Source organism: Labrus bergylta, chromosome 11, assembly GCF_963930695.1.
Source record: "Labrus bergylta chromosome 11, fLabBer1.1, whole genome shotgun sequence".
Classification (NCBI taxonomy): Eukaryota; Metazoa; Chordata; class Actinopteri; order Labriformes; family Labridae; genus Labrus; species Labrus bergylta.
Window position 1 is genome coordinate 13559756 of NC_089205.1, and position 14103 is coordinate 13573858.

Consider the following 14103-nt stretch of genomic DNA (forward strand, 5'->3'; position numbering starts at 1 on the left):
ACACACACACACACACACACACAGCAGGAATGACTTCCCTATGGGGAGGGGATTAGCATGCTGTAGAAAAAGACACATTTCACTCTTACTGTGCTCTGTCTGGACCCCCCAACAACAGCTCACAGTCACACACATATACAGTCTGTTGAGCTCCTTTTTACAGCTGTTTTAGAAAGAACGTGTCACTGCACAGTTTTCACATCTTTCCCCTGTTGTAGCAGTTTTACATGATCACACAGGAGGCTTTTTTCTGAACATCAGGAATGAGAAGTTGGCTGATTCATAGACACTTTGTTAACAAATTAATCATCTATTCTTATTTTTTTAAAAGCCTAACATTTCATTGTTGCTGCTCCTAAGAATAAGAATTTGCTGCATTCATCCTTTTTTTTTTGTATCAGAGTAAATCAAAAATTTTGTTTTCCATTGGGTCATTCTGGGCTCTTGCATTGTGACACTTTTCAATATTCTTTCATATATTATATAAATGAAAAAATAACAGATTAATCTCTGATAATAATTAAAGAAAAAAACCTTACTTGCTGTAATTTAATCAAATAATGATTTCCTCAGTTACATGTCTGTGGTCTCAAAGCTCAGAAAACTATTAAAAAGACCTGCTTGAAATCCTCTTTCATGAATTCCCAATATCCTTTAGGACTTTTATAGTTTTAATCATGGAAATCAATAAAGTTTAGTGGCCTTTACGGTCGTGCACATCATCAGCGAGCCACAGCAGAACTGTCCTTTATATTTTGTGCATCCTGCATTTGATTTGTTCAACTATTCCTACCATCTCCTACCATGTTTGTCTGCTACCTACCCATGGGTCTCCGCTCACTCTGTTGTGTTTCATAGCTTTCATTGCAGACAAAGTGTCTGACATGTCTTCTGCATGTGGTTAAGTCTTGACACGCCCACAGAAAAAAAGGAAACAAATGTGAGGAGATTTTTTTTTTTTTTTTTTTAAAGTGGGATTCTTGAAGTGGCTGCATCTGGACAGTAGATCAGGTTCAGTTATGATACCTCAAGGCTTTTCCCATCTCCTCTAACCCTCAAACACATCTACGCTTTATGGGTTTAGGAAGTCAAGCTGGCGGGTGTGTGCGTGTGTGTGTGTGTTGTGTGCACACGTGTGTATCCATTTACCCTCCCCGAGGAGGAAGATGAGAATAAGAGGAGGAGGAGAAAGAGAAGAGGCTCTTAGTCTGTCCGTCAGGCTATTTCTGACTGCTGCCATTTCTCTGATTAGATTATGGAGAAACAGAAACCTGGCCCCGCATCGTCCTAACCTCCCTCTCACTCTATCTCACTACATTTCCCTCACCCCCTCCCTACCTCCACCTCATGCTCCTCTTCTTTCCCTCTCCTCCACCTTTCTCTCAGTCCTTACCTCTTACTCTCCTGTCCATCTGTCTGTCTGTCTCCTCTTGTCCTGGTGCTTCACTTCGCCTTCTGCTGCTGGTGGACAAAAAGGAGGCGAGGTCACGATGCAAGAGGGAGAAAAACAGAGGATTGATAAAGAGAGGAAGAAGGTTGAACAGAAGAAGAAGACCAGAAAGAAGGGATAAATTAAACATATTTCACTAGTGTTACCTTGTGGTATTTTGATTAGGAATGTTAACTGTATTTGCATTTTGTGTGTCCTACAATAATATTGAATTTGAAATTGATGTGAGAAGAAACTGTTTTGGACCAAGCTATGGCGGGGGGGCCCTGGTCGGGTTCAAGCCACTGACAGCACTAGGGGTGGGAATGGCCTGGTACTGTAACTCACAATAAGATATGTAATGGGTGGCCCAGGTAGACGGTTACATCAGGATACCGCTATTATTGGATGATTGATGCAAGACAATCATAAAATGACAGGCCTACATCATGATATCTGACTTACTGGAACATTTGAATTGTCCCGAAAAAAAGGAAAAGTGCAGCATTAATATATGTATGCAGCTTTGGTCAGTTTCACCTCTTGCAATGCTTCACATTTCAACAATATCCCTCGATAATAATTAACCGATATGTTTCTGATATTTCGCTGTATCAAAATGTTGTCCCACCCCACACAGCAGCCTTGTTTTTTTTTTTCTAGACTGAGAACCTTTGTTGAGTGTGTTCACTCCCCACCTCTCTCCCCTTTTTTTGTTGTCTCATCTCTGTTAAGCTGTCTAATAAAGTAAAGAAAATGTCCTAAAAATAATAATGAAAAACATCTCACAATAGAGCCTTTCTTAAGCTTCAAGGCACTTGCCTACTTTGCAGAGTTGATCAGCCATACTGGTAACTGATAAAACTGACACCATACTGTGTTTAACCAAGTTAAGATGATAAAACTTCCACATATTTTATCTATATGAGAGATCTACTGCCTATGAATACTGTCATAATGTGTTTGATTTCTGTGCAGTGGCACTGCAGTCCATTGAGCAGTTCAGAGAGGTGCAGCAGCAGCAGCAGCAGCAGCAGCAGCAGCCAGGTGGAGGTGCTGAATGATGAACGACTACTAGCGGCTCTCGCATTATCATATCTGTCCCTGCTCTTAACGGGGGATTTTCATCCGTGTCCCTCCGCACTCCACTCATCCCTCCCTCCATTTCTTTCCTCATTGTGTTCCCCCAGGAAAGCGATCGATTTCACCTCCATTACCTTTCTCAGTGCTCCTCTCTGCTCTCACTTAAAGATGCTCCTCGTTCATGCAGCTGGAAAGAAGAACAATAACAACAACCTGCCCTGTTATTTGTTTGAAATGTTTGAAATGAGACTCCTGGCTCTTGTGTTATTTTGAGGCGGATTTGGGGATGGACCGGTGTTGTTTCTCTGTGTATGTGTGTGTGTGTGTGTGTGTTTGAGGGGGGGGGGACACACCGAATGCTGTCCGGTTACCCACAAGGCAGTCACGTGAAAGTCCCCTGGGAGAATTTGCATAAAAGACGCATAAAGAAGCCCACCAAAAACACACCAGTCTGTCCTCCTTTCTTTTAAAGAAAAGGAACAAATCCATTTCGCCTAATTCGAACCTTGCTCAGGGACAGCTCGCGTGGCAGATTGCAGCCTAATTAGTTTAGAGGGAATTTAATTCAATTAACTTTCCACAGCTCCGCGCGCCCCGCCGCTGGGCTGCTTTCAGAGCGCGGGGCCAGAGCTCGAGATCTAATTAGCGTGTTTGGAGAAGCTCTCCTGCGCGCGGCCATCCCTCGCCGCTCCAGCTGTGGCGTACGTGCGCGTGCGTGTGTGTGTGTGTGTGTGTGTGTGTGTGTGTGTGTACTGTGGTCTCCTGGGACCTGTTTTTTTATCCTAAAAAGCTTCTTTTTTAAGTAACATGCCGTTATCCATTAGGGTAATACAGGTCTGGTGCTGCAGTGGAGGGATGTACGCAGCATGAGAATCAGCGCAGCTGCTCTGCGTCATGTTCTGGCTGCTCAGAGCGGGTTTGACTGATGTTCCAATGGATTTACAACTGGACGAGTGCAAAATGATGCATTATTATTAATGACCAGCCTTTGAGCTGGACAATTCTTTTCTTACATTAGACAATGTTGCATTTTGATTCTGTCACATTTTTGTAACCAAATAGGCACAGCGGTTCCTCTACAGGCGCTTTTACAGGTTCCAGTGATGATTTATGCAGCTTTTATGCACCTTTTGCTGCAGTTTAATAACACTGTTTATGAAAAATTGTTGCAATATGATGACATTTAACATGTCCAATAAAGCACAAAATAGCAAACAATTTGGGTATCTTTTCTCAATATTCAGCTGAATCTGGGCATGTTTGTAGGAGTTATTTCATAAGGTTATTTTTTGTAATTATTATTAATGCATAAAGACGCCTTTCAGTTCACTTGGTGCACTTTGTCCAGACTTACAGCCTTAACGAATACAGTCAACGTGGCCTAAATGTAAAAAGAAACAATGGTTTAAGGTAGTCATATTTAATATATTGACACTGTTTGGATCAGTTATTTCCTGTCCTTAGAAAACGAGCTGATTTTGATGTGGTGTATCAACACAAACGGAGGAGTTGAATGTTCCTACAACACACTGACTGCCTCTAACCCGGTTAGGCGCGCGCCGTCGTCTCGAGCCGGGGCGTCATGGTACATTCCGGTAATTGGGGATTGAAATGCGGGGACAGGCGCACCGACGGGACCACCACCCCCTGCAACGGGCCCCACCACCACCACCACCACCGCCTCCTTCACTTCTGCACCGGCTCTCATCCATCACCGGGCAAATCAAAGGCACCACGTGCCTCTGTTGCTGGAAAGACGCGGGCCGGATGTTAACGGTGATCTGTGATTTCTGATTTCATTTTATGTGCGATCAAATCCACCTCCGATGCGAGAGGGTCTGAAGGGGGGCGATGACATAACACATTTCAGCAACACAGCATGCGGGGCTGTGTGGATCACACAGGCCTGTCGGCTTTTACATAGTCAGCAGTCTTGAATGAAGTTAACGAATTACAAGGAACGATTGATCCTAATAATCACATTCGATTTCAAGGATACTTAGATTAAAAAACACTTTTCGGGTTGTAATTTCACAGCAATAGATACATTAATATGAAAAGTAAACCTGTTGAGAGTTGTGAACCTGAAAGAGGGAATTCGATCATTACTGTTTTGCTCACAAGCGAAATGTGGCAATCAAACCAACATTAGAAAAGTCATTAATAACGCAACACAGCTTTGCAATCTGTATCTTTACTTAGCTCGCTGTGGGTCTAATCACTTCTTATGCATCATAGCAAAGTGTCCTATCAAATTAATGTAACCTTTTAATACGGCAAATTATTTTAATTTCAATATCATTTTACGCAGGCTATTATCAGAGTTGCTGCTGGTTATAAAAGGTAAACGAATGCCATATAGGCTCATTTAAGGGTCTTATCAACAGCCTGATCGGAATAAAATGTAGATTTATAGTTAATTGCTGAAGCTTTGTGGTTTACATTAGCTGGACGAGCGGGTTTTAATGCATCGTAGGTTAATTCAATCGTTATTTTAAAAATATGTCGAGCAAACCATGCAAACGATTTCGTTACAGAGAACACAGTCTGCAGTCTCTGCAGGGACTCAATTTGCCTGGGCCTGATTTTCTTTTGTCCTCTGGTTGCATTTTTTTTTTTTTTTGTTGCAGCAGATAATAGCTCTGCTCACTTCATGACATGCAATATGAAACACATTTGATACGATAGAGAGGACTCCTCGTGCAGCAGCAGCAGCAGCTAACCTATATGTACTCAGATGCCGGTCGGTTGCAGGAGCATACAATCGTACAATAATAATAATTTAAAAAAAAACAACAATCAACCGCACAAAATGACTTTACTGTTACTTTATTGTGAGCTCACAATTCGTTTCGCCTTCAGCTCCCTCAGGTTCGCCCAGAGTCAAATCACATTTTCAGTGTTCGGCCGATAATTTATTTTCTAAATGAGAAAAAAAATAAAAACTTGATTTGCACGATCAGACCATTATCACTCATTGTTAACTCTGAATAATACAAAATAATTAGCCCTATAATACTCCATTCTCCCAATGTACGCACACATTTACGGACGTGTAAAGAGGAGGTTACACCCATAAGGACCAATAGCTGCATCACTCTGAAGCAAGAAGAGAAACATGTTCCTCTCTGAGCTCTAGTGATGGATGAACCCGGCAGGCTGTCTCTCTCTCTCTCTCTCTCACTGACAGCTTCACTCGGTTTGCAGACCACCACCGCGTGTCACGGGACAGATACCGGACTGGGCCTCCCGCGTGGCTTTTCTTTCAGCCAGTGTGGCCAGTGTCCCATCCTTAACTCATCCCTTACCCCTTGTCTCTACCAATACACCTCTCTATCTCTCCATCAATACCATCCATCAAAGAGACCAGTCACTCAAACACCTCCAACACACACCGCTTGTTCGTTAAGACCGATCTGCATGCAGCCCTGCTGAGCTCCAGCCGGTGTCTTATGGATGCAAGACCATCGAAAACAATTACAGTGGCAGGGAAGATGGGAGCAGAGAGAGGACAAATGTCGAGAATGAATTTACAGATCATGGCCCTGTCGTGTTTGAAATGAGCAGAGGAAGACAAAAATTATTCATGGGCTCATGGCAGTTTGCTTCCCCCCCCCCCCGAAATCAGAAATTGTTTCATCACTGAAAAAAAAAATCAAATCTGCAAAGTGCTTGATTAACAATCCCCTCGATTTCCAAATAAAAACCTTTGAGCTAGATGTAGGTTGTAAAGTGATGAAAAGAGACACTCGATGAATCAACGATCAATTGAAACGACAAAATAAACAAAATTCAGATTAAACAAAATGAACTTGATTTTTTTTCGATTTAGTGCAGTTTTTCTGTTTCAATTAATGTTTTGCTATCTTTATCGCCGACATGGTGACATTGCCTTTTAATGTCCACTGAGTCATAACTCATAACTAAAGAAAAGGGCAGAATAAGTCATACAGGCCTAACCCAGTCCTCCATTGGCCTATAATCCCTATAGTCGTGGTTCCCCTCTCAGCAGCCCACAGGAGCCTCTAGGGGACCATTGTGTCCCCCTCTGTTGACTCAGACGTCATGAATGCCAAAGATCTCCGTTACTGTTTCCGTCCATGAATGTAAAAGTCCAAAGTTAAAGCCTCCGCATGCAGAGGAGAAGTCTCCCCCTGCGCAGGAGCACTAAGGGCGGATTAGTGGCCTGGAAGAGAGCGCTCCCCTCTTTGAAGGGATTAAAGTTTAAATGCTTTAAAGCGGTAGAGCTAGGGTTGCTCCTGGATGCTCTTTTTTTTTTGGCAGCAGAAACGGCCTGCAGAGTTTAACTTTGAAACAGTTTAAGTTTCTCGGTAAACTCACCTCTGAACCCAGCAGACTGGACGAGGACACACACCAGTCGACACGGCCTGGGAGCTGCTGCTTCATGTGGGAGCCTGAAAAGTCAGAGGGCTTATGAATGCACCATTTTTATAAATGGATTCAATAAAGTATAGTGAGCGAATAGGAGATCTTAACAGTGCCCTTATGTTAAAATGTGGTGCTGCAGTTAGAGGGATGTAAGGCACATTTTTATGGAGATTTAAAATTAATAATGTTTGTTTCCAATTGACCGATTGACATTTTTCTTGTACGAGTTTAAAAAATTCATGTGCACTGGTATAGCTCTTTGCAATTTACCTAAATGTTTGATTTCATGTTGCATTTAAAGCCAATGTTTCTAGATTTATAGCCAGTTATAGGCTAAAATAGATTAATTGTTATTTTTTAGGGGGAGGCAGGTGAATACAATCTCCAAATCCTTGTTGAGTAGATGCACTCAGGTGCAAAACTCATATTTCTAAAATTGTACATACAATTGGGGTCAATATTTTTGGATGAGTTGTTAGTTATAAGAAGTCTATAAGATTAAGCATTTGACAGGCCGATTCAAATGAACGTCCTTCAAAATTACAAATAAAAACGTGTTAATTACACAAGCAGTTCAGATGTTGTTTTGACATGTCTGAGTGGACTTCATCTTCATTGAGACTAAAACATGCGTCAGACCCTCCGAGGGAGCAGCAGGCAGGGAGTGATCACCATCAACAGAGACGGACATCAACAGCTCCGAACCCAAAGTTTCAGAAATCGTTCAACAACCACATAATAAAAGCCTTAAATGAATCTTATTATTAATACTTGTTTTCTAGTTGATGTGAGTACAGAGCGGATAATGCACGCATGCGCTCGTGTCTGGTGGCTTAATGGCATTAAGGGAGTATCTCCTCTGGTCAGGCTGAGAGAAAGTATCTCCTCTGGTCAGGCTGAGAGAAAGTATCTCCTCTGGTCAGGCAGAGAGAAAGTATCTCCTCTGGTCAGGCTGAGAGAAAGTATCTCCTCTGGTCAGGCAGAGAGAAAGTATCTCCTCTGGTCAGGCTGAGAGAAAGTATCTCCTCTGGTCAGGCAGAGAGAAAGCGAACTTAATTAATTTATCTCGTGCATGTTCAACGTAATCTTTGGTTTGTGGCTTAGACTAGGCCTATACAAGACTATTTGTTGAAATTCATCCACAGGATAAAAAGCTCTTTAATATAAAGAACAATGACGGAAAAAGAGCATGCAGTTGTGTGTTTTTTTTTTAAAACACCAGATTTGGAAACCGCATGAAGCGAGCCTGCTGAATTCAGCCCTTGGTGTGTGTGTGTGTGTGTGTGTGTGTGTGTGTGTGTGTGTGTGTGTGTGTGTGTGTGTGTGTGTGTGCGTGTGTGTGATGGGGCCGTATGGGATATGACTTATCACATTGTGACACCGAACAATAAACTTAAACCAATTTATGAAGCGTCAATGCGTTTATGGTTAGCCTGTCGCGGTGGCTCAGTTGTCTCCGCTGTTCCCTCTCTCGTCCTATATATCAAACTAACGCTCACTCTGGTGACATCTCCGTGAAAGTGATCGGAATCAAATCAAAGCTTTTAATCTCAGCAATCACCGTCACATCTGGACGTTTTCCCCACATAAAGACTTCTGTAGCTGAGCTGCACTTACACGAGCTGTTTGAGGGGCTCCTGGCCGGACACAAAGCATAACTTTGTGGTTCAATTGTCACCTGCTCATAAACTGCAGTAGCACACAGTAAAAGTTGAACAAGCCTGTAGTATTTATGCGTGAACCTGTATCACATAGAGAAAAAAAGAAGAAGTCTCGTAGCCTACATGACCATGTCAGAACAGAGGAAGAATATCTGCTTCTCCTTGTGGATGTTTCCAATATCGGACAATTGTGAGCCCCAAACCCATCGCCTCTTTTCTCTTCCTTATCTTTACATATGAAATATCTACATGCTTAATAAGCGTGTTATGATGTTTAACCTAACACATCATTCATATTCTGAAACCTCCAAAACTACAAAGCATGGGTAATATTTTTCCCCCTTAATTGGCCCAAAAACACTCAAATTTTATTTGGGGAAAATAGTCTACAGAGGCTACAAATATAGACTACAAATATAGACTACAAATATAGACTATAGGTTACAAATCGATATAAACAGGGAATGGTTTATGAGCAGTTTAAAGGTTTGTGGACGGAATAGGCAACCAGCGTGGCAAATGAGCTAAACCCACAGGTGCTTATCTTCCTTAAAGTGGAATATAGCCTACATGGGGAAACATCATAACTCAGCCAAAATCAAAGGAGGAAAAGAAGTAGCACGTGCTGGTTTTGGCTGAAAAGGGTTCTTAAATGTCCACTTGGAGTTTGTAAATTATTTTTAATTAGGCTGAATGTAGCCTAACGAACGTAATTCTAATCTAAATGCTATTAACGGGGCTACATTCGTTCTGAACTTTGGTCGTATTTGGCCTTAAAGAAGAGACTGGACTCACTAGAATGGTCTTATAACTGTGTTTTTAGACTCATTATTTAACTCTGTTGACACCTGCGAGTTCGTGATGCTCTGCAGCGCGGGGGCGGTGCAGAGAGCAGGGGGGGAGGGGAGGGGCGGGGGGGGGGGGGGCCGTCCGTGTCCACGCTCACTCACTGGTGGCATTGTCATGGAAACTAGACCACCGCCTCGCTATTGTCTCGCGCTCTGCCAAGTTTATTATAAACACCGCGCGAGCCGCAGCGCGCTGTCAAACGGGGCGCGAGAGCAGAGCGAAGCAGAGTCCAGAGGGCGAGAAGTAAAAGACCCGGAGTCAGAGAGGTAAACCAGGAAACAACACAGAGTGAGGCTGAAGAGTAAAGAGTGTTAACATCTGGATTATTTACAAAGGAAAAGCCGCGTGACTGCGAGAAGAAAAAAACAAAAAAAACAAAAAAACACCGAAAACCGGAGGAGTTTTGAAAGACGAGTCCACAGTCCTCAGGGAAACCGGAGAGAAAGACCAACTCTGACTAATTTGAACAATATCACCGCTGTCTTGTGAAGCATCAAAAAAGGCTGAAGAGTCACCGAAGCGTCTCAGACTCAGAGTCCTCTTCGTCATTTCTTTTGCACCCCGGTGTTTTCACCGGTTGAGCTCCATGTATAAAATGGATTACTCCTACCTGAACTCCTATGACTCCTGCATGGCAGCCATGGAAGCGTCGGCCTACGCGGACTTCAGCTCGTGCAGCCAGGCCAGCTCCTTTCAGTACAACCCGATCCGGAGTGGACCCTTCTCCAACCCGGGCTGCACCCCGCTCAGCACGGCCAGCTGCACCTTAGGAGCTCTGCGGGAGCACCAGCCCACACCTTACTCCTCAGGTACAGGGCACTCTATTTTATTTCTCCCGAAGGTCCACCGCGATTAAAACAGATGTTTTAGCATGACGACATTAATGAGCGATGAGGTCAAATTAAAGTCCTATAGGCTATAAAAAAAAGGAAAAAATGCCTTTATAATATGTTTTAAATTGTTACATGGTTTACATCTAGACTCTTGATTATTTAAATATCTAAAAAGTGGATGCCTTGATTGTCGCACATGGATCTGTAATCTAATAGATTTTAATTAGATTTCGATTGAATAGGCCTGTAAAAAAACGGCCTGCTACATTTGCATGGAGAATCAATGTAATAATTTATATCTTAATGTATGTTCATTTTTAATGAGGCGTTGAGATCCTTGGATAATTTCTACCTTCTACACTTGTTTGAACTAAAGCAAATACATGATGTATATGCATATATGCCTACGTAAAACATGATAACTAAAGAAATAGGCCTGAAATATAAAATAAAAAAAATAAAAAAAGTTTTTAATCAATTACAAAGACAACCATAATAAAATTATAGATAAATAATAATTATATAAAACATCGTCTATGAAAAATTCTAGGTGGACTTAATTAATCAAGCGCGCGCACACCTGTGACGTGCAGGCCCATGTAACGAAGAATTTGGGTCTACAGCTATTTTTTTAAATTATACAACACTTCAATCACTATCATTTCATTAAACAAATTCTTCCAGGCTGACGGATAATGCTCCATTCTGTGACAAAGACATATTTTTCTGCAAACACTGAAACTGAAAAAAAAAAAAAAGTTAATGGTACATGGACTGCACCTATAATCTTACTTGTTTTTTAATCACTTCTCTAAATCAACATCCAAAAGCTTTGAAGCTTAAACGTATTTGTGTAATTCGATCAAACTATGTCAAAGAACCAAAAACCCTAATTCAGCATTGTCAAATAGGTCGGCCTACATGTTTTTGGCTAAAGGAAAAAAAAAAAAGAAGATCTAAAAACTATTCATTATTGTAGCACATACTGTCTTTTTATTATTTTATGTCTCATAGGCTCGGACCTTTAGTTTATCATATTTTTTTCTCTCTTTGTCAGTTCTTTCCGGCTGTTAACATAATTCATAAATGAATGAATAAATGAATGAATCTGTTCTCCACAAATAAGTCACTCAAATAAATAACACAGCAGCTTGTTATAAAGGATTTGTATTTATCTTTTAATGCAATTAAATGGGCAATAATTCTGGATGATCGCCTGTGAAAATAACTTAACTTGTGTTTCAGATATTTGACTTTGCCTGCCTTGCTTTATTAACACTGAGCCTCTTTTGTTTCGGTGTAACTGTAAACCTTGTGGTCTCTGCTTTTCTAATGCATCAGTCAATCTGTATTGATTGATTTATTATCTGTAAATTTACTCTGAACCAATAAACCAAATATATTTATCTCTTTTAGTTCCTTACAAGTTTTTCTCGGACCCCTCTGGCCTGAATGAGAAGAGGAAGCAGCGGCGCATCCGGACCACTTTTACCAGCTCCCAGCTGAAGGAGCTGGAGAGAGTCTTTGCTGAAACCCACTACCCTGATATCTACACACGAGAGGAGCTGGCACTGAAGATAGACCTGACCGAGGCCCGTGTACAGGTGAGAGGATCACTACAAGCAGATTTCCCTAAAGAAAAGCTTTAATTTCTTTGTAATGACACTTTTATTCTCATTTCCATTCTTTTCTAATCACATAATTATTTTTGTCTGTGTTAACCAGGTGTGGTTTCAGAACCGACGTGCCAAGTTTCGTAAGCAGGAGCGTGCAGCCAACGCCAAAGCCAACAACTCTGGGGGTCCCAACGGCAGCACCAGCAGCAGTAGCAGCTCTGGAGGGAAAAAGAGTGGAGAGCCGAGATCTTCATCAGATGATGATGAATCCAAAGAATCCACCTGCAGCCCGACACCCGACAGCACGGCCTCCTTGCCGGGCTCAGCCAATGGCAACCTTGGCAGCCCCGCCAGCCTGAGCCCCAGCCCTGTTCCTGCCAACAGCATCTACAGCAACGCCTCCAGCTCTCCGGTTCTCCAGGGACTGAAGCCGCCCAGCTGGTCCAGTCTGGGGCCGTCCAACCCGGCCGTGGCTCAGCCTGCCGTGCAGACTCAGGAGATCCTGAAGGCCTGGCAGCCGGCGGACAGTATGACCGGGCCCTTTGCCGGAGTACTGTCCTCCTTCCATAGAAAACCCAACCCTGCCATCAAGACGAACCTGTTCTGAAGCACAGAGGGAGAGAAAATGAGAACCAAACATTATGTGGTACTACAGGATCAGTGTTGGGACAGTCTGGCCGAGTCCAGTGGTTCTAGTCTGATGTAGTCCCGCAGGGCCCTCTTACCTTCTCTAAAAACCTCTACTGTTAAACTGATTCAAAGCTCAGATGAACTCAAATGTCTGGTCATCATCGCCCACTAAACTATCAGGTGTGTCAGTTCCTTTCCTACAACACTTTTACTCTTCACATTTACCCTAAAACCAGAGCTGCTCAAATAGCTAATAGAAAGAGTATCGTCAGCTCTACATAAGATGTTAAACTCTTCATGCTCAGGCCATTTTAACTTCACATTTTTGAGTGTGTAGCCGAATCAGAACTGCTTTTGGCTGAAAAACCACATTCCATTGACAACACACATACAAATCTCCTTTTTTCTGCTTTTCTTTCACTCAAATTCCCACACTGGCTGCATTGCAAACTAACCCCATCCTGCATGGCGGTCAGGTACGATGTTAAAGCAGAAATCCAAACATCATGCTCCAGTTTCTGCTGGGAAAACAAAACAAACAAACTTTTACCCTCAAGCACAACTTCCTCTAAGCCCTCTGACACACAGTACCACCGTAAGACAACAGGGTCCCCCTTAAATCTCTTTGCCTAACAGAGCAGAGCAACCAGAAATCCAATTAAAGCAGCCGGGTCCAGACCAGACACATCCCCAGTTCATCCCTCTTCCTTGTCCTTCTTTACTGTATCAAGTCATGAATCCTTCACAAACATCCTCTATGTGGTCCCCATCCCTTCACTCCCTCTGTCCCATCATGCCTTTCTCTAACAGTGGGCACTTTGTTTAAATGCACCAAGGCAAGGAAAACTATAACGGACTTGGTATCATGGTACTACTTCTGGTTTCTCACTGTCGTTGAGAGTTTTTGGATGATTTTTCTGCTTGATTAAGAAAAATGACTGTCGCATCAGTTTTGTGCTTTGAGCTCAAGCCGACCTACAGCGTGTCCCCCACTCTGACTTTTTGATCAGTTTATGAACGCTGCCACAATATATATTGGGCAATCTTTTGCCGAAAATTCCACGAGCCAGTCAGACATTGGCTGTAGAGAGAGACAGCATCTCTACAAAGTTGCTTGTGTATCACCCGTTGTTTCTTTTGTGGCAAATCACTGAAAAAAAGACTGATTTCTAAGCTGTTTTTTTCCAGAAGAGTTTGCTCCAGATATCTCAAAATGGGGAACAAAATGTATTTATTAATATTCTTTAATATGTCGGTGAAAAACCCACAGATTTCGCTGGACTGCTCCTTGAAATTTTGTGACTGTAAATCCCGTATTTAGTAATATAAATATTAGGTAGGGTTTTGATTTATTTCTCTCATGTTGCTTTACAGATTGATTTCATTGCAGAGCGCCTGTGTCCCAGACCAACATGTTCATGAAATCTAAGAATTGACGGACGCTCTAGTGAATGAGAAGTTATAGCACTACTCTGAATATTCTAATAAATCTACATTATGGAAGCACTACACGAGGAGTTTAATGATCTGATTTCTTGTGTGTAAAAAGTGTGATGAGTGTGATGTGTGCAAAAGTCAGACCCCAAAGATTGTTAAATCTGTGGAAAATTTGA

General features: G+C 42.3%; 1 protein-coding gene across 1 annotated transcript; it reads left to right on the top strand.

Annotated features, from left to right (window-relative positions):
• Window positions 1-9563: 9563 nt before the first annotated feature.
• Window positions 9564-13999, top strand: phox2a (paired like homeobox 2A). The gene is made up of 3 exons (XM_020641768.3): window positions 9564-10220; window positions 11661-11848; window positions 11970-13999. The coding sequence occupies exons 1-3, from the start codon at window positions 9998-10000 to the stop codon at window positions 12465-12467; spliced, it is 909 nt and encodes a 302-aa protein (XP_020497424.1). The 5' UTR covers window positions 9564-9997; the 3' UTR covers window positions 12468-13999.
• The last annotated feature ends 104 nt before the right edge of the window (window positions 14000-14103 follow it).

Coding starts and splice junctions, on each gene's coding strand:
- phox2a (XM_020641768.3), top strand. CDS start 9,998: ATGTATAAAATGGATTACTCCTACCTGAACTCCTATGACTCCTGCATG. Junction 10,221..11,660: donor GCCCACACCTTACTCCTCAG/GTACAGGGCACT, acceptor TATCTCTTTTAG/TTCCTTACAAGTTTTTCTCG. Junction 11,849..11,969: donor TGACCGAGGCCCGTGTACAG/GTGAGAGGATCA, acceptor TGTGTTAACCAG/GTGTGGTTTCAGAACCGACG.